Genomic DNA, 20,941 nt, shown 5'->3' with positions numbered 1-20,941 from the left:
TTAATAATTCTATAACTGTTTGTAATACTAATAGTTAATAATTCTATAACTGTTTTTATGAGCAGAACTTGGAACCCGATAAGATTTCTTTACTTCCGTAAGCACTACCCTTAACAAAACAACTGCAAACTCTTCATCAATAACCTTTGTTTTAAATTAGCTAGTATTTGATATTTTCATTTCCAAGGAAAGTTAAGAGTAATATTATCAACTTAAAATAGCCATTGAGAAGTGGCCAATTTACATTTTCTTGGCACTTTAGGTAGTGGCACTGTGTACATACCCAAACCTGTTGGACAGCCCAAATTTTCCAGAAGATGCCAAAAAGCGAGCCAAACGGATCTTGCAGGGTTGCGGAGGAAACAGCTTAGGTAAGCGTCTAAGTTTGTTGCTCCTGTTTGTATTAGAATCAACAAAGGTAGTTTCAATATCTGCAGTGCTGAAATTTCTTAATCATGTTTTATATGATTACAAGTCAAATAGGAGTAGCCTACGGCAAAAATGATAGGGGGAGAGTTCATGGTGTGGCCTGCTGATAAGCAGTGACTAACAGTGCAAATTTTTGAAAACTAAAACCACTGTAGACCTTACTGATCTGCTGTACTGGTTTATGCCTTCTCTCCACCCTCCCTGTCTCTAGTATCATGTATCAGCCTGTCGTGGTTTGAGCCCAGCCGGTAACTCAGAACCACACAGCCGCTCGCTCACTCCCCCCCCCCCCCCCTTCTTCCTCCCCCCGCTCCCGGAGGGATGGGGAGGAGAATGGGAAGAATGTAACTCCCACGGGTTGAGATAAGAGCAGTCCTGCAACTAAGGTATAATACAAAACCACTACTGCTACCACCAATGATAATAACGATTGGTGAAATAACAAGGGGAGAGGATACAACTGCTCACCACCCGCCGACCGATACCCAGCCCGACCCGAGCAGTGATCTGGGCCTTCTGGGTAACTCCCCCCGGTTTATATACTGGGCATGACGTGCTGTGGTATGGAATACCCCTTTGGCTAGTTTGGGTCAGGTGTCCTGTCTCTGCTTCCTCCCGGCATCCCCTCCTCCCTGGCAAAGCATGAGACTGAGAAAGTCCTTGGTTGGAATAAACATTACTTAGCAACAACTAAAAACATCAGTGTTATCAGCGTTGTTCCCAGGCTGAAAGTTAAAAAACACAGCACTGCACCAGCTACTAAGCAGGAGAAAAATGACTGCTATAGCTGAACCCAGGACAGTATCCACCCCTTATTCCATACCATTCATGTCATGCTCAGATCCCACATCTCTCAGCACACCATCACCCCTGTCCCATATATACACATATATATACACCCACACCCACACACAGAGAAAGATATCATTCCCTAGTCCATGGACCAATCCCTGTAAAATTGCTGAACTCATCCAGTCCATGATGTCAGGCTCCATCTCTTGTAGTAGTCTTTCAGGGCAGGAGGGACGGTATGTAGTGTTGGGTTGTTGCCTGCTGATGATACCGCCAAACTCGTCTGGTCACTGCTGAGCTCGTCTGGTTTCCTCAAAATTCATTCTTTGTTGAGGTGATGATTGGAGGGAAGTCAGGGTCAATGGCTGGCGACCTGAAGATATCTAGCTGGTGGGCTATAAAAGTGTTATAGAGCAGGCAACAGCGTACAATTGAGTTCATTGGGTGTTTTCCCCCAAAATCAAATCTCCTTGAGGTACACATCGGACTTCCCCATCTTCCCGCATTACCCACCAAGTATATCCAGGTCCCTGAGCAAAAGCAACCCAAAGAGTGGGTTTGCCTTTACCTGAAGCAGGAATAACCCAGACTGTCTTCCCCAACAAATTCTTTATGTGCACCACAGGAACTTTATCCCCCTCTACAGTACGTAAAAGTTCTGATTGGGCTGGGCCAGCCCTGTTGGCAGATCCCCTACTGTTGACCAACCAGGTGGCTTTTGGTAAATGTGTATCCCAGTGTTTGAAAGTCCCACCACCCATTGCTCTCAGTGTAGTTTTTAACAGCCCATTGTACCGTTCGATTTTCCCAGAGGCTGGTGCATGGTAGGGGATGTGATATACCCACTCAATGCCATGCTCTTTGGCCCAAGTGTCTATGAGGTTGTTCCGGAAATGAGTCCCATTGTCTGACTCAATTCTCTCTGGGGTGCCGTGTCGCCACAAGACTTGTTTCTCAAGGCCCAGGATAGTGTTCCGGGCAGTGGCATGGGACACAGCGTATGTTTCCAGCCAGCCGGTGGTTGCTTCCACCATGGTAAGCACATAGCACTTGCCTTGGCGGGTTGGTGGGAGTGTGATGTAGTCAATCTGCCAGGCCTCCCCATACTTGTACTTCAGCCATCGTCCTCCATACCAGAGAGGCTTTAACCGCTTGGCTTGCTTAATTGCAGCACATGTTTCACATTCGTGAATAACCTGGGCAATAGTGTCCATCGTTAAGTCCACCCCTCGATCACGAGCCCATCTATATGTTGCATCTCTGCCTTGATGGCCTGAGGTGTCATGGGCCCACCGGGCTAAAAATAATTCACCCTTATGTTGCCAATCCAAGTCCATCTGAGCCACTTTAATCTTAGCAGCTTTATCCACTTGCTGGTTATTCTGGTGTTCCTCAGTGGCCCGACTCTTGGGTACATGAGCATCTACGTGGCGTACCTTCACCACCAGGTTCTGCACCCGAGCAGCGATATCTTGCCACAATGCAGCAGCCCAGATGGGTTTACTTCTGCGTTGCCAGTTGCTCTGCTTCCATTGCTGCAACCACCCCCACAGGGCATTTGCCACCATCCATGAGTCAGTATAGAGATAAAGTACTGGCCATTTTTCTCGTTCAGCAATGTCCAAGGCCAGCTGGATGGCTTTCACCTCTGCAAACTGACTCGATTCACCCTCTCCCTCAGCAGTTTCTGCAACTTGTCACAGGGGACTCCACACAGCTGCCTTCCATCTCTGATGCTTTCCCACAATACAGCAGGACCCATCAGTAAACAAGGCATATTGCTTTTCACTCTCTGACAGTTCATTATATGGTGGGGCCTCTTCAGCACGCATCACCTCCTCTTCTGGTGACATCCCAAAATCTTTGCCCTCTGGCCAGTCCATGATGACTTCTAGAATTCCTGGACGACTGGGATTTCCTATTCGAGCTCATTGTGTAATTAGTGCGGCCCACTTACTCCATGTAGCATCAGTTGCATGATGTGTAGAGGAGACCCTGCCTTTGAACATCCAGCCCAGCACAGGCAACCGGGGTGCCAGGAGGAGCTGCGCTTCAGTTCCAATCACTTCTGAGGCAGCTCGAACCCCTTCATAGGCTGCCAGTATCTCTTTTTCAGTGGGAGTATAGCTGGCCTCGGATCCTTTATATCCCCGACTCCAAAAGCCAAGGGGTCGACCTCGAGTCTCCCCTGGAGCTTTCTGCCAGAGGCTCCAGGTAGGACCGTTCTCCCCAGCTGCGGTATAGAGCACATTTTTCACATCTGGCCCTGTCTGGACTGGTCCAAGGGCTACTGCATGAACTATTTCTCGTTTAATTTGTTCAAAGGCTTGTTGTTGCTCAGGGCCCCATTTGAAATCATTCTTCTTCCGGGTCACGTGGTAGAGAGGGCTTACAATCAGACTGTAATTTGGGATGTGCATTCTCCAGAACCCCACAACACCTAAGAAAGCTTGTGTTTCTTTCTTGTTAGTTGGTGGAGACATTGCTGTTATCTTGTTGATCACGTCTGTGGGGATCTGGCGGCGTCCATCTTGCCATTTTATTCCCAAAAATTGAATCTCCTGTGCAGGTCCCTTGACCTTATTCCGTTTTATGGCAAAACCGGCCTTCAGCAGGATTTGGATTATCTTCCTCCCTTTCTCAAAAACTTCTTCCGCTGTATCACCCCACACGATGATGTCATCAATGTATTGCAGGTGTTCTGGAGCTTGCCCCTGTTCCAGTGCAGTCTGGATCAATCCATGGCAGATGGTAGGGCTGTGTTTCCACCCCTGGGGCAGTCGGTTCCAAGTGTACTGGACGCCCCTCCAAGTGAAAGCAAACTGTGGCCTGCATTCTGCTGCCAAAGGGATTGAGAAAAATGCATTGGCAATGTCAATTGTGGCATACCACTTGGCTGCCTTTGACTCCAGTTCATATTGAAGTTCTAACATGTCCGGTACAGCAGCACTCAATGGTGGTGTGACTTCGTTCAGGCCACGATAGTCTACTGTTAATCTCCACTCTCCATTAGACTTTTGCACTGGCCATATGGGGCTATTAAAGGGTGAGCGGGTCCTGCTGATCACTCCTTGGCTCTCCAGTCTGCGGATCAGCTTATGGATGGGAATCAAGGAGTCTTGGTTGGTGCGATATTGCCGCCGGTGCACTGTTGTGGTCGCAATTGGCACTTGTTGTTCTTCGACCTTCAGCAACCCCACAACAGAAGGATCCTCTGAGAGACTGGGCAAGGTGGACAGCTGCTTCATTTCCTCTGTCTCCAAGGCAGCGATACCAAAAGCCCATCTATACCCTTTTGGGTCTTTGAAATACCCTCTCCTGAGATAGTCTATGCCAAGGATGCATGGATCCCCTGGACCAGTTACAATAGGGTGCTTTTGCCCCTTCCTCCCAGTCAGGCTGATTTCAGCCTCCAGTATAGTTAACGCTTGGGATCCTCCTGTCACTCCAGAAATATAAATGGGTTTCACCCCTTGATACCTTGATGGCATCAGGGTACACTGTGCACCGGTATCTACTAGAGCCTTATACTTCTGTGGGACTGATGTGCCAGGCCATCTGATCCACACAGTCCAGTAAACCCGATTATCCCTCTCCTCCACCTGGCTGGAGGCAGGGCCCCTCTAATAGTGATCACAAAATTCTCCACTTCTGTCTTGTAGAAAGGGATTAGTATTCCTTATCACAGGAGCTGGAGTAAAATCAGCTCTTCCACTCCATCTGGGAAACTGCTCACCAGAGACTGGAGCAGCAGCTTTCCTGGGAAGATCATCCTTGACCATTGTTCTCCTCTTCAGTTCACGCACCCGTTGCTCCAGAGCTGACGTAGGTTTTCCATCCCACTTTCTCATGTCTTCTCCATGATCCCGCAGGTAAAACCATAGGGTGGCCCGTGGCGTGTACCTCCTATATTTTCTTTCTCGAGCAGTAGGGCGCCTTCTGTTAATAGCTGAGACATGGGTTGGTACGCGTGGGGAGCTGGATAGATCGGATAAATCGTCTCTCAATTGTTTGAACTCCTGGGACAGTTTTTCCACAGCTGAAATGATGGAAGGGGTGAGATTGTCTTCGAACTCTCGGAGTTGACGAATCAGGCAATCCACTGTTGGTGATATTCCATCATTCCAGGTCATTGATGCCAATGTGTGGGCATATGATGATGGCGCACTCCGTGTAAGTTTCCGCCACATGGGTCGTGTACATTCGACTTCATCTGGATCTACGGATGTGTTCCTGGAATCCGGCCTATGATAGATCATCTCTAGAATGGCTGATTCCCTCAGGGACTGGATGCCTTTCTCTATCGTGGTCCAGTTGGCTGAGCGATTCGTAATATCGTCTTTATAGGGAAACCTTTCCTTCACAGCTGCCAGGAGCCGCCTCCAAAGACTGAGGGCTCGCTTCTCTCTTGCAATCGCTTTGTCAATTCCTCCTTCCCTAGCAAGTGATCCCAGCTGCTTGGCTTCCCTACCTTCTAGTTCGTGACCGTTGGCCCCATTGTCCCAGCACCGGAGCAACCAGGTGACAATGTGCTCCCCTGGAAGACGGGTGAAATCTTTTCGCATATTCCGCAGTTCGGTTGAGGTCCGGGGTCGAGAAGTGACCTCTTCTTCTTCTTCCTCTTCCTCTGACCCACGTAGTAGTAACTCTTGTTCAGATGCTGTTCCGTGTAGTAATGGCATTGGGTCTTCATCTTTCTTCGCTTCGCTTGTTGCTCTTTGTGCCTCTCGTCTGCTTTTGCTTACAGGGGCAACAGACATTGTCACAAACTGGCCATTTGGTTTAGCTGCAGTGTTTGTCACTGTGGTTGGAGTGGCTGCAGTGTCTGCCACTAGGATTGGAGTGGTTGCAATGTCTATTGCTGGGGTTGGTGCAGCTGTTGTGCTTGGGAGTTGAGTAACACCAACAGCTGCATTGTCTGTTGCTGTCGGGGTTTGAATAGCTACTGTGCATGTCACTGGGGTTGGTGTAGCTGCGGTGCTTGGAGTAGCTATATTGTCTGTTGCTATCGGGGTTTGAGTAGCTACTGTGCTTGTCACTGGGGTTGGTGTGGCTGCGGTGCTTGGAGTAGCCACATTGTCTGTTGCTGTCGGGGTTTGAGTAGCTGTTGTGCTTGTCACTGGGGTTGGTGTAACTGCTGTATTTGAAGTTGGAGTAGTTGCGTTGTCTGTTGTGGTCAGGGTTTGAGTAGCTGTTGTGCTTGTCACTGGGGTTGATGTAGCTGCTGTACTTGGAGTAGCTGTGTTGTCTGTTGTGGTCAGGGTCTGAGTAGCTGCTGTGCTTGTAGTTGGCATAGCTGCATTGTCTGTTGCTTTGCCATCAGATCCAGAGACATTTTTTTCCCTTTGAAGGTGCTGGATAGTGTTGAGCAGGGCTCTGTAGGCATAGGCCAAGCCCCAGCACGTTGCCAAGATTTGTCCCTCTCTGGTATAACCAGGACGACAGCACACCTCGTTTAAGTGTTTTACTAGTTTTTCCGGATGTTGCACTTGTTCAGTGGTGAAGTTCCAAAGCACTGGAGGGGCCCACTGGCCTAGGTACTTGCCCATACTATCCCACACACCCTGCCACTCATAACTGTCCAGCCTCAGGGAAAATCTCCTGGTGGTCCTCCTATATCGTCATCTAACCCTAGACCAGATTCAAACCTGATACTGCTGAATTTTTGAGATTAAACAAAATAGGATGTTCCTACGACGGGATGGCCGTGGGTAAAACACACTCCGTATGTTTGCCAACATGCTGATCCCCAGCACAATCAGCAGGCAGGTTTCAAGAGTACTCAAAGGCCATCTAAAACCTTCAGAACTCTCAACTGCTGTTGCAAATAGGCTGGTGGGGGAACGGGGGGTGAAAGAGAATGCCTCCTTCGTAAGTTTATCCCCCGAGGAGAAAAAAAAAGGTATGCAATTGCTAAAATATTTCATTATATACCTCCCAATGTATAGTGGTGATGGCCACGCTGGAAGCACAAACCAGACCAGTTTCATGATCAATGAGTCTATTGTATTACAAGTCATTACCATGAAGTACAGTGAAACAAGAACCTTAGCCCAGGCCCCCAGCCGATAAACACTAAAACAGCAAATAGTGGCTGTAAGTAAGGTACAACATGCTGAAACTCTGAGATCAAGCGCAACAAGTCTGAGAGCCAAATAATCACCATTGTGACGAGTAGTAACAATGAATGCTTATCACAAATATGATTAAACACACTCTGGTCAGATCTGTCGTTATCTCAACCTTTCGAGCCCCACGTTGGGCGCCAAAAAGAACTGTCGTGGTTTGAGCCCAGCCGGTAACTCAGAACCACACAGCTGCTCGCTCACTCCCCCCCCTTCTTCCTCCCCCCGCTCCCGGAGGGATGGGGAGGAGAATGGGAAGAATGTAACTCCCACGGGTTGAGATAAGAGCAGTCCCGCAACTAAGGTATAATACAAAACCACTACTGCTACCACCAATGATAATAACGATAAGGGAAATAACAAGGGGAGAGGATACAATTGCTCACCACCCGCCGACCGATACCCAGCCCGACCCGAGCAGTGATCAGGCCCTTCCGGGTAACTCCCCCCGGTTTATATACTGGGCATGACGTGCTGTGGTATGGAATACCCCTTTGGCTAGTTTGGGTCAGGTGTCCTGTCTCTGCTTCCTCCCGGCTTCCCCTCCTCCCTGGCAAAGCATGAGACTGAGAAAGTCCTTGGTTGGAATAAACATTACTTAGCAACAACTAAAAACATCAGTGTTATCAGCGTTGTTCCCAGGCTGAAAGTTAAAAAACACAGCACTGCACCAGCTACTAAGCAGGAGAAAAATGACTGCTATAGCTGAACCCAGGACACAGCCCCTTCTCTTGGTCTCAGTTGCTCATCAGCCTCTGTGCAGCACTCCATAAACACGTAGTCTGAGGCAAGTTGGATGTGCAGCTGAATGGAGGTGACTCCTATCACTGTTGTTAGCCTGACATCTTACTGTTGTTCTCTTCATGGCTGGGAAGGAGAAATTGGCTTTTGTGGGAAAAAGCAAAGGTTAAAACCTTATCCCTCCATTTAGCTTGAAGTGATGTGTTGTGTTCTAATAAAACCATATTTTCAAAAACTGTCCATCCAACAGAAAAGTGGCTTCACTAGATATGGTCAAGCCATTTGAAGCATTGTTCCCACGTCTATATTGGCCTCTTTAAATGTATTAATTGCAAAGTTAATATGAATGTCTTGACCTCTGGATATGAACTAAATAACCTCACTTCCAGTGAAGTTTCATTTGGCAAAACTCTACTCATAGTATCAAGTCTTGCTACTCCCAGACTGTGTATGAAGTCTTAGATATGTCCTCAACTTCTGTTGTGTTCAAATCAAATACTCTGGGATTCCTTTGACAACACTTACTTTGCATGTGGGGTAACTGTCATGTCTTTCCAGGCAGTTGACAAATTTACCCCTCTCCTACATATAAAAATATCTAATATGTGTACATGCAGTTTTTTGGGTTGGGTTTATTTATTTGCATCCTACAGTGCAAACAGATGGGTTCTGATCAAAGCTATCAGTTGAGTACAATTAAGAGTAGAAGACCTGAAAATTGAGTTCAGGTCTTCTGTATATCCTCACTAAATCGTGGGACTCGATGCTTAATGGAGCACAAGACAGAATGACAGCTTAGGTTTGTTCTCCTACAGCAGCTCCTAGCTGTGGTCAAAGACCCATGTATAGACCCAATATAACTTTTAGTCCTGTAAAAGTAAATGTTTAGGACATCAGGGAACTTTGTGCCCTGAATTACCATTTTGTCCCATGGTTCTTTGTCTTGATAAATTATGCTTTCACAGAAGTATTATCAGGCAGACTACTAGCATATAACTGAGTGATGAGTTAAGTCACTCCATCCAACAAGCACAGAAGATTCTACAGCTTCATGACAGTGTTCTAAATTAGATGTACACTTGTCACTTTGTTGTCCATCGGTCTTAGCTTCATAGCTTGAATCCATTCTTCACCTTGGCTTAGGCTTATTTTTACTCTTTATTTGTTGCACATGCTCAGCAATGATGTACACAGGCATCTAACATCTTACTTTATTTAAGATTATTAGTTGTGCTCTGTAAACTGCACGAGGCCTATAGATTGGGGTGATCCTAAAAGTTTCTGCTACAAGTAACTGAAAAGCAGTTGTGGGAGAGGCTGTGGGGGGACAGAGAAGCAATTTAAGATTTTTGGGGTTTCAGACTGTGGGAGAAAATGGTATTATATTATTTTCATGTTGCAAATAGAAATCTTATTTTTGTCATGGATTTGAAGAAGTTATTTCCCTTTCTCTTGCACATGCTACCTCTTTGCCTTGTTCCCATTAGTTAAATAGGTGTTGGTTGACATTCTGCAGTGGTTTTCAGCATAAAACAAACAACTGGGAGTTAGTAAAAATGGGATTGCTGTCCCAGTTTGCAGAGTAGCCTTTAAATCCTACTTTTTACCAGTCTAGTTTATGTTTGTATTTTAGTGATACTTATATTTGTCTAATTTCAAATGAACTCTTTTGCTCTGTGAACAAACCAACACCCTTTCCTACTCTTTGGAAAACAAAAAAACCCAAACCAAACCAATCCTGGGGGTCCAAAGCCTTCATACATACAAACTACTTCATACAATATTAGCTCAGGAGTTTTGCTAGCAAACAGAAAATCTGATTGTTCATTGTACTCAATTCTCATCTCATTTTTCACAGGATCTTACACTGCCAGTCCAGGTATAAATTGTATCCGTGAAGATGTTGCTTCATATATTGAAAGAAGAGATGGAGGGGTTCCTGCAGATCCAGATAACATATATCTTACCACTGGGGCAAGTGATGGTATTACTGTAAGTGTTAAAATTAAACCTGTCTCTTCTTGGTGTAATTTATCAGCTACCTTTGGAAATACAGATCTCTGTTGAACATCTGGTCTCACAACTCCTGTGAGTTTGATCTAACAGGTACTGCAGTCATGTTAAGTGGATATGCGATACATCCAATTATGTGGATTTAAGATGCCAGCTAAGAAACAGGCACATGGAAACAAAGTCTCTTAATATACATTAACTTGTACCTTTTGTAAAGGCAGTATAAACTACATAGGGGCCTAAATATAAATTTAGGAGATTCAGACCATTCAGGCTAAATAATGGTGTCCTCAGTGGTTAAGATACATAAGCACTGAAGATTAGAAGGTATGAGTCTGTAGCAGAGAGAAGAGGGAATGAAGAGAGAAGTGAGTGAAGAGAATGAAGTGAGAAGTCCAGCAGCTCTTCTTCCTAGTAAACTCTCTGCTAGTGCAGATTAATGCCAGTGAAAATCCCCAAAATCTCTTCAGTAGCCAGCTTGTTTGGGAAAAAAAAACCATAAGGTTTTGGCTTCAAGCAAGGTTCAGAGTTGGTCCTCAGTTAAGAAAGGAACAACTGTCTCTATTACATTTTTCCTTTACGCAGACACATTCACTGGTATTACAACAACCAGAAGTTCTTTGCTTTTGTTAAGGCAGCCTCTTATAGCTTGTTTGTAAAAGTTTGGGTTTTGTTGTTTTATTAAAAATGACATCTAGTGGCAGATTTCAGAATGACAGTGTTCTGATACAAGCAGTTCTCCAGATGTCTTTAGTGAATTGGCTTTCCAGAGTTTATGATGCCAAGTCTTAACCTGGCAGCTTGTCAGGAATGGCAGCATAGCATATCAAGTCTGTATCATGCTTGTTTGATTTCACCAGCGATGAAAAGTCAGCAGTACAATGAGTCTCATTATTTGGCACTTCCAAGGATAAAACAACTATTGTTTCATAACTTGGGGGACAGAGGGTGTTAAAGGGTTTTTAAATTTGCACTTTGTCCTGATTATACATTTTGGATACTTGGTATTTTTAAACTAGTGGTGGGTGCAAAATTATGTTGATTATAAATCATTAGCTTAGCAGCTGAGTTAGTATGTGACAAGAGGCACAGAAAGGCAGATTTTGTTCTAGAACCAACAAGAAACTTCAAGTATACTGCTGTTATATCTGAAGAGATATTTTTGGTTTTACACTATCAATTACATAATGATAAGGATGTCTGTTTTGGTTGCACCTGTACTTCAGAGTTCTCCCTTGATTATAAAGGCAAGAAATCTCTCCATTCCTGCACCAAACGAACTCTTTAATTCACATGTAAAAAGCCTACACATAGACACACACAGACACACAGTCGCTAGGCACAGGCAAATACTCTGGACTGACCTTAGCACAAGCATTTCTAGCTGTATCTTCTGAATGTAAACTACATATGATATGTTAGTTTTCCATCCCAAGACACGCAGACTTTTGGTCTCTTCAGTTACTTGAAAATGAAACCATAACGTGAGTCTCTAGCTTTATTCCCATCTGGCCACAATTGCTTCTAATCTCTGTGTCTCTGTTCCAAAGGAGAACCTCCACAGGCCCTAGTTCTAATTTCTGGGTTTATTCACTGGCCTCGTGTGGTTAGTGAGATGAGTGGAAGGCAACAAGCAAGAACTAGCTGAGTTTGTTGTTGTTTGCTTACAACTGGGGACAGTAATAAAATCATGATCTTGATATTCCTGTTTCCAATTTTCCCTCTGACTTGTGCTCAGAATGTTTTTCCTAAATTTTGTAGTTGATCAGACATGATCTTTAGAAGCCACAACATTCAGAGGAATTCCATTAAGCTGAGTTAGACCATCCTCCCTCAGTCAGTAACTTAACTTGAAATAAATAAATGCCCTTTGATATAAGATGACTGTATGCTTCTAGATACCTTAACTCTAGATTTTTTAAGAAGGAAGATCAGTAACTTATTCTAGAGTATACTCTTAATTCTGGTGTGTGACTTTTTCTTTCTTTTTTTTTTTTTTTTTTTTAATTCCTGCTTTTTCCCCAGACCATTTTAAAGATCCTGGTCTCAGGAGGTGGAAAATCCCGAACAGGAGTGATGATCCCTATACCACAGTATCCCTTATATTCAGCAGCCATATCTGACCTAGATGCTATCCAGGTGAACTACTATTTGGATGAAGAAAATTGCTGGGCTCTAGATGTGAATGAACTTCGCCGTTCCTTGAAGGAAGCTAAGGCATACTGCAATCCAAAAGTCCTCTGCATCATCAACCCTGGAAATCCCACAGGTCTGTAGCAATTTTGGTTAATGGATGGGTTTTAACACCATTTTGGGGTTTTTTCCTTCTTCCATTCATTTGACATCACAGGCAAATTCTAAATACCTATGAAATATGTAAAGCTGAATTCTAGAGATCAGTGCTTTAAGTAGGACAGCATGTCTTACTTTTAGAAACTTATTTTCAGTGTCATGGAACTCCAGGGATTTGGGAAGACAGGAGGGAGCAGTTTCACTTCACTGGATCCCATTTGAAGCCACTGCTTCCAGTGAACTTCTGCAGACTTGTGGAATCACTTGGTCACTTTTGGTCTTTATCAAAGATCTTGTCTCTGTCATGGCCTGTAGCCTCTTGCCACTGAAAGGCAATGACTAAACACTCTGAACTCAGTGGCAACCACTGCTCCCTCAGAATAATTTAGGTTTTTGAGTAGCTGAGGTTGATTAGTGAGAAACTAGCTCCCACTTAACCATCATACATGTATTTCAAATGATCAGTTATACACAGAGTACTCTTAATAAGTTAAATTACTGTATCTCACACTTCCTTTGCTTGAGATAGACTAAGTTACCTTGAACCATAATTCCTCCAAAAATGTTCCTTAATTTCACACTTAATAAATCGAATTATAAAATTCAATAGCACTTTTCTGAGAAAGAAGGATGTCTTACTGAAAAGCTAATAGTCTAACTAGGTCTGGGCGAAAAGATTTGTGTATATATAAATGCTCCACTAACTTTCTTCTTGCTTTACAAATCAAACCATAGGACAGGTGCAAAACAGAAAGTGCACTGAAGATGTGATACACTTTGCTTGGGAAGAGAAACTTTTTCTTCTGGCTGACGAGGTAATGGAATATTCTCTTCTCCCTAAAGCACAGCTAAGAGTACACATACAAGGTGTAATTTTTTTCCATGTGTGGTACTGGTGGTTTTTAAGTACAGGGAACAGATTCTCTGTTAGCATTTTAAGCCATGAACAAATGTGCAATATTCTTAATATCAGAGGATTAATATGAGAGGTGCCTTGATCTGGATTTGAACTAGAAAGAGTAGGGGACATGAGCAAGGAGACACAAGAAGTAACTTTGCTGGAACTGACCTAAAAACCTATGTGATACTCAGACTACTTCAAATGAAAGAAACAGAAGGAAAATCAATTAAAAAATACAAGTAAAGGTTAAGTTATACAAAGATGCTCACTGTTCTTCCAAAGGCTAAACTATTAAGTATGGCCATATGAGATAAAATGAATAATTACAGTAACTATTATTTAACAAAGAACCTTGTGTCTTTTAATGGCTTTAAGTTTTGAGTGTTACCACTGTTTCTTCAGACCTGGCTCTCTAAAAGGTCATCTTTTATCTTTAGTTAGGGGAACAGAGCACATTAACGTCTTCTGACTGTTCAGGTTTACCAGGACAATGTGTACTCTGAAGGATGCCAGTTTCATTCTTTCAAAAAGATTCTGTATGAGATGGGACCCGAGTACTATAACAATGTTGAGCTGGCCTCTTTTCACTCCACCTCTAAGGGATACATGGGCGAGTAAGTCTGCTTTTTTTTTTTTTTTATTTCATCTTCCTCGTTAATCTGGTTGGATGGCCGTTCATGTTAGTGACCTGAAGGTAATCCACCGTCTTTTGTAATTTTAACTAAAAACTATTAAGAAAAGGAAAACAAGCATTTAAAGCACAGAGTAATGGATTAGCTCAGTGGTTTTCAAAGTACCAAATAATAAGTATATTTATTTCAGACACCTAATACCTCAGTTCCACAAAGGCGAAATCCTACAGTCCTAAACTGGACCTCTGATAAAGGAAAATATGGTCTCCAACAATCAAGGGAACAGCTCAAGAATCACTGGGATGTTTAATATTACAAATGTTTGGGTTTGGTTGTTCTGGGGAGGAAGAGATGGAAGAAAAAGAATTTTCTGATTAAATGAATGCTGCTACAGCCATGCACTCTTGTTCTTAAGAGTGAATAGTCCACGTTAATCGTTAACTTGCCTAACGGGGAAACTGCATGTACACCTTCTTCTCTGGATGGGATACCAGGGCTTAATGACATATCATTTAATTCCATCTTAAAACACCAGTATAGCAGCTGTTTCAACAATCTGTGTGTTACATATTGTAAGACACTCATGTCTTTCCACTTCTGCAGTCACTTTCATTGCTTTTCCAGTACTTTTACACTTGAGGTTAACTGATCTGTTCACTTTAATCACAGATGTGGCTACAGAGGAGGTTACATGGAGGTCCTTAACTTGCACCCAGAAATTAAAGGACAGCTTGTTAAGTTGCTTTCTTTTCGCCTTTGTCCTCCAGTCTCGGGACAAGCAGCAATGGATGTTGTAGTGAATCCTCCAATACCTGGAGAAGAATCTTATTCACAGTTCATAAAGGTCAGCAATAACATTCTTTTTTTTTTTGTGGATTTCCTAAACCTAAGTACTGTGAACTCAAAATATGCAGAGAGACCAGACTCCTTTCCTTTCTTCTCCAACAACCCTGTAATAACACCAGTTTACAGAACTCTGCAGGGTATTTTAAATTAACTCAGTATGACTACCTTTCAAAGTATTTTTTATTCCTTTTACAGTTCCTTTGTTTAGAAGCCAAAAAAAGAAAAAAAAGCTAAGAAGGCATTATCAGATCAGCTTTCTTGCTAAATGTTGTGGTTTAAGCCCAGCTGGTAACTCAGAACCAGGCAGCTGCTAGCTCACTCCCCGCCTTCTTCCTCCCCCCGCTCCTGGAGGGATGGGGAGGAGAATCGGAAGAATGTAACTCCCATGGGTTGAGATAAGAGCAGTCCAGTAACTAAGGTATAATACAAAACCACTACTGCTACCACCAATGATAATAATGATAAGGGAAATAACAAGAGGAGAGGATACAATTGCTCACCACCCGCCGACCAGTACCCAGCCCGACCCGAGCAGTGATCTGGGCCTTCTGGGTAACTCCCCCCGGTTTATATACTGGGCATGACATGCTGTGGTATGGAATACCCCTTTGGCCAGTTTGGGTCAGGTGTCCTGTCTCTGCTTCCTCCTGGCTTCCCGTGCCCCTCCTCCCTGGCAAAGCATGAGACTGAGAAAGTCCTTGGTTGGAGTAAACATTACTTAGCAACAACTAAAAACATCAGTGTTATCAGCGTTGTTCCCAGGCTGAAAGTCAAAAACACAGCACTGCACCAGCTACTAAGAAGGAGAAAAATGACTGCTACTGCTGAACCCAGGACACTGAACTTCTCTCCTATGTTTAGCAAGACATAGGAATTACTAAGTAAGATTTGCTTTTACTAAAATCTAAACAGGAATGTAAGTTCAAATAAAGTTGTAAAATCAGCCTTGTTCTTAGGTATCCAGTGCCTCTATAAACTGAACAACATGGCATTCTGTATTAAAGTATGCATAGAGTTTCTCACTTGTAAAAATGAAACTGAATCTGCCTTAAGAAATTACAGTATTGAGTCAGATCAAAGGTTCAGCTAACACGATTTCTAAAAATAGCCAAGAGTGGATGCTCAGAAGGAAGAATGTAAGAAGAGGGCATGCAAATTGAGACTTCTGCAGGTTATTGGCTATCTACAGTGCTTTGTAGTTGTATCTTGCTAATGCATTTTTGCATTGATGTCTTGAAGAGTATGACTGGAATTAGGAACATCATTTGCTCTAATAGCTCTGCAAAGCCCTAAAAGTGCTTAATTCGGGGAGGCTTCTTGAAGCATCACAGGTTTTTCTGGTGTTTTTATTGCCACTTCAAATACATCAAACTGAACACCTTCCTTTTAAACAGGAGAAGGAGTCTGTTTTGAACAATCTTGCCAAAAAAGCCAAACTAACAGAAGACATGTTTAACAAGATACCAGGAATGCACTGCAATCCACTTCAAGGAGCTATGTATGCTTTCCCACGGATCTTTATTCCTTCTAAAGCCATTGAGGAAGCAAAGGTCAGTCAGTCATTTTTACCCCAATTCATTTTAACCTTCACGCACTTGTGCCTGCCACTTCTAATGATGAATTTTTATTCCAGAGATAGAGTAAGCTCATATAGTTACAAAAGCAGTACTTCATTGACTATGTATGATCTTAAATATAACATGACCTTTATTTTAAGAGAGGAAAACAAAACCGAGCATTTCATCGCAGTGGTAAGGCTTCCAGGTTGAGAATGTTGCCCAAGGATGTTAGTGTTAAATAGATTAAGTCATACAGTGGGCAAGTAGCTGGACCTGTGCAAATTCCAAGCTGCTGCCTGTGCCTGGGTTAGGTAGGCCAGGACGTGCGATGGGGATTGTGAATGGCAGTGTACTACTGACCCTGCAAAAGAAGCCCAATTCAGGTTGTGTGGGAAAGAGGGAGGGAAGCTTCCTTACAAATTTTACCTTTATGTATTTGGGCCAGTAAGCTATGTTAGTGAATGACAAGTCTTTTTGATCGTAACTAGAGCTGTATTCCCCAACATCTAATATTAATTTTTTAAAGGGAAATTTATCAGCATAGCTGAGGATAAATAGGGCTAGTTTTCAGCTGATTATTTGATTAGGCATATAACCTGCATCTATTTAAGAACTTCCATAGTTATTAATCAGGGGACTTTTAGTCAGTAGATAATTCAGGGGAAAAAAATAGTAACTGCCAACAAAAGTGGAACACACAGCTCTCAAATTAATTTCATCTCATCAAATGTCAGTTGCTTAGATTTTTATAAGTATGATTTTGAGACATTTGACAAAAAGCAACAAGCAAGTCAAGGAGAAAAACAAGAATATCTAAAACCTTTCTTTTGAAGCAAGTGTTTTGTGTAGGTTCTTCAGCCTTGTTCCTCCATGAGATACTCTTATTTAATTCACAGTGTGAGCTGTCCTACTAGCAACTGCTCTTCATTCTCTTTAGTAAACAGAATAAGAAAGTAATATTGTAAGATAAGGATTCAGGAAGAAAAACAGTAATGAAATTCTATATATCTGGAATATTTTGACTTCAATAATTCAAAAGCATCCACTCCCTTAGGTTCATAAAATGGCACCCGATATGTTTTATTGCATGAAACTTCTGGAAGAGACTGGAATATGTGTTGTACCTGGCAGTGGATTCGGCCAAAAAGTAGGAAGCTACCATTTCAGGTACAGTTTCTGTTTCTTTAATATCAAACAAACTGTAATAAGCTAAGTACCATGCCAGTATTTTCTCTTCTGATTAAATATAAGGATTTTTGTTTCAGTTTATGTTGTCTTGCTTTCTACTGGACATTTTCTGTGCACTGACAATTAGGTCAAAGATTTGTTCTGCTAGATGAGCTATTCAGGCTTTTACGGTGTTTTCACAGATTGCTGACATAGTTTTATTCTATTTTTATACACTGACATTTTAAATGCCTTCTCCATGAATGCAAACAATAATAATAGCTAATACTCTAATCTTAAAGTTGGCTAAGGCATTACAAAAATTGCCCTGCTTTCTTTTGGGGGTGTGTGGGGGTGTGTGTTTAAACAGTGTTTCCATACAGAGAAACTGCATGAAAAATGCAGTATCTTTCCTATAAATCTGCTCCTTAAACATGCTGAATAATTGTCATGGTTTAAGCCTAGCTGGTAACTCAGAACCACGCAGCCGCTCACTCACTCCCCCCCTTCTTCCTCCCCCCCCACTCCCGGAGGGATGGGAAGGACAATCGAAAGAATGTAAATCCCATGGGTTGAGATAAGAACAGTCCAGTAACTAAGGTATAATGCAAAACCACTACTGCTACCACCAATAATAATAATGATAAGGGAAATGACAAGGGGAGAGGATACAATTGCTCACAACCCGCCGACCAGTACCCAGCCTGACCCGAGCAGCAATCTGGGCCTTCTGGGTAACTCCTCCTGGTTTATATACTGGGCATGACGTGCTGTGGTATGGAATACCCCTTAGGCCAGTTTGGGTCAGGTGTCCTGTCTCTGCTTCCTCCCGGCTTCCCCTCCTCCCTGGCAGAGCATGAGACTGAGAAAGTCCTTGGTCAGAGTAAACATTACTTAGCAACAACTAAAAACATCAGTGTTATCAGTGTTGTTCCCAGGCTGAAAGTCAAAAACACAGCACTGCACCAGCTATTAAGAAGGAGAAAAAAATTACTGCTACAGCTGAATCCAGGACATGGGCCCACGGGGCTAAAAATAATGCACCCTCTTGTTGCCAATCTAAATCCATCTGAGCCCCTTCAACCTTAGCAGATTTATCCACTTGCTGGTTGTTCTGCTGTTCCTCAGTGACCCAACTCTTGGGTACATGAGCATCTACGTGGCGTACCTTCACCACCAGGTTCTGCACCCAGGCAGCAATATCTTGCCACAATGCAGCAGCCCAGATGGGTTTACTTCTGCGTTGCCGCTTGCTCTGCTTCCATTGCTGCAACCACCCCCACAGGGCATTTGCCACCATCCATGAGTCAGTATAAAGTACTGGCCATTTTTCTCATTCACCAATGTCCAAGGCCAGCTGGATGGCTTTCACCTCTGCAAACTGACTCTATTCACCCTCTCCTTCAGCAGTTTCTGCAACTTGTCTCAGGGGACTCCACACAGCTGCCTTCCATCTCCAATGCATTCCCACAATATGGCAGGACCCATCAGTGAACAAGGCATACTGTTTCTCACTTTCTGACAGTTTAATATATGGCGGGGCCTCTTCAGCACACATCACCTTCTCCTCTGGTGACATCCCAGAATCTTTGCCCTCTGGCCAGTCCACGATGACCTCTAGAATTCCTGGACGACTGGGATTTCCTATTCGAGCTCGTTGTGTAATTAGTGCGGCCCACTTACTCCATGTAGCATCAGTTGCATGATGTGTAGAGGAGACCCTGCCTTTGAACATCCAGCCCAGCACAGGCAACCGGGGGGGTGCCAGGAGGAGCTGTGCTTCAGTGCCAATCACTTCTGAAGCAGCTCAAACCCCTTCATAGGCTGCCAGTATCTCTTTTTCAGTGGGAGTGTAGCTGGCCTCGGATCCTTTATATCCCTGACTCCAAAAGCCAAGGGGTCGACCTCGAGTCTCCCCTGGAGCTTTCTGCCAGAGGCTCCAGGTAGGACCATTCTCCCTGGCTGCGGTGTAAAGCGCATTTTTCACATCTGGCCCTGTCTGGACTGGTCCAAGGGCTACTGCATGAACTATCTCTCCTTTCATTTGTTCAAAGGCTTGTTGTTGCTCAGGGCCCTGTTATATGCCTCACAAAGTATAGAGGTGATGACCACGCTGAGAACACATACCAGATCAGTTTCATGATTAATGATTCTATTGTATTACAAGTCATTAGCATCAAGTACAGCAAAACAAGAACTTTAGCCCAGGCCTCAAAACTGATAAGCACTAAAACAGCAAATACTGGCTGCAAGTAAGGTGTGACATGCTGAAACTCTGAGACCAAGCACAACAACTCCGCGAACAAATAAATCAACATTGTGATGAGTGACTATTGATCCAAAACACTGAATGCTTATCACAAATATATTTTGACACACTCTGGTCAGATCTGTCATTATCTCAACTCTTTGAGCCCCACGTTGGGCATCACAAAGGACTGTCGTGGTTTAAGCGCAGCCAGTAAGTCAGAACCACACAGCCGCTTGCTCACCCCTCCCTTCTTCAGCTCCTGAGGGATGGGGAGGAGTATTGAAAGAATTTAAATCCCACGAGTTGAGATAAGAGCAGTGCAATAACTAAGGTACCACAGAAAACTACTACTTCTATCACTAATAATAATAATAATAATCATGAGGGAAATAACAAGGGGAGAGAATATAAAACTAAAAGGGGAAAAGGAAAAGAAAACAATAAACAATAAACACAAGTGATGCACAATACACCACCTGCTGACCAATACCCAGCCCAACCTGAGGAGCAATCTGGGCCTTCCAGGTGACTCTCCCCAGTTTATATACTGGGCGTGACGTGCTGCGGTATGGAATACCCCTTTGGCCAGTTTGGGCCAGGTGTCCTGTCTCTGCTTCCTCCCTGCTTCTTCTGCCCCTCCTCACTGGCAGAGCATGAGACTGCCAAGTCCTTGATCAGGGTAAGCATTCCTTAGCAACAACTAAAACAGTGGTGTGTTATCAGCATTGTTCTCAAACTCAAGTCAAAAACACAGCATTGCACCAGCTTCTAAGAAGGAGAAAATTATGTTATAGCTGAACCCAGGGCAATAATTCTCCACTTTACCAAAGCAAGATGTTGGACTAAATTTTCTAATACCAAAACTGTGAACATAAACTCTATTGCTTTTGCTTCCAACAAACAGGAGTTTACGTCAGCTGAGCCACTGATAGCTAGAATTTATCATGGATTTTTGTCTTGTTTGGTCTGAAGCAAAGTAACAGAGGGTAACTTTAGCTGTGAAAGCTCTGCAATAGAGATAGCTAGATTAGATATCTGGGTGCATGCAGCTCCAGGGAAAAGCTAGTGCAAGTCCATGCCTGTACCAAGTGTGGGAAAAATATTTTGTGCTGTAGGTCTTACATACATACTCAATATGCAGAAAAAAAACCCCAAACCCAAAACCGGACTAAAAACTGCAGTGTGGGATGTTG

General features: G+C 43.5%; 1 protein-coding gene across 1 annotated transcript in view; it reads left to right on the top strand.

Annotated features, from left to right (window-relative positions):
• LOC115619219 (alanine aminotransferase 2-like) overlaps positions 1-20,941 on the top strand; it is a 37,312-nt gene that overhangs the window by 13,746 nt on the left and 2,625 nt on the right. The window contains exons 3-10 of the mRNA XM_030511276.1: positions 263-371; positions 9,946-10,079; positions 12,126-12,369; positions 13,128-13,207; positions 13,771-13,907; positions 14,595-14,769; positions 16,166-16,321; positions 17,385-17,497. Coding sequence (XP_030367136.1) covers positions 263-371; positions 9,946-10,079; positions 12,126-12,369; positions 13,128-13,207; positions 13,771-13,907; positions 14,595-14,769; positions 16,166-16,321; positions 17,385-17,497 — 1,148 coding nt within the window. The remainder of the gene's footprint in view (positions 1-262; positions 372-9,945; positions 10,080-12,125; positions 12,370-13,127; positions 13,208-13,770; positions 13,908-14,594; positions 14,770-16,165; positions 16,322-17,384; positions 17,498-20,941) is intronic.

Source organism: Strigops habroptila, chromosome W (genome assembly GCF_004027225.2).
Source record: "Strigops habroptila isolate Jane chromosome W, bStrHab1.2.pri, whole genome shotgun sequence".
Lineage (NCBI taxonomy): Eukaryota > Metazoa > Chordata > Aves > Psittaciformes > Psittacidae > Strigops > Strigops habroptila.
This window is presented reverse-complemented; position numbering and strand designations above follow the sequence as displayed.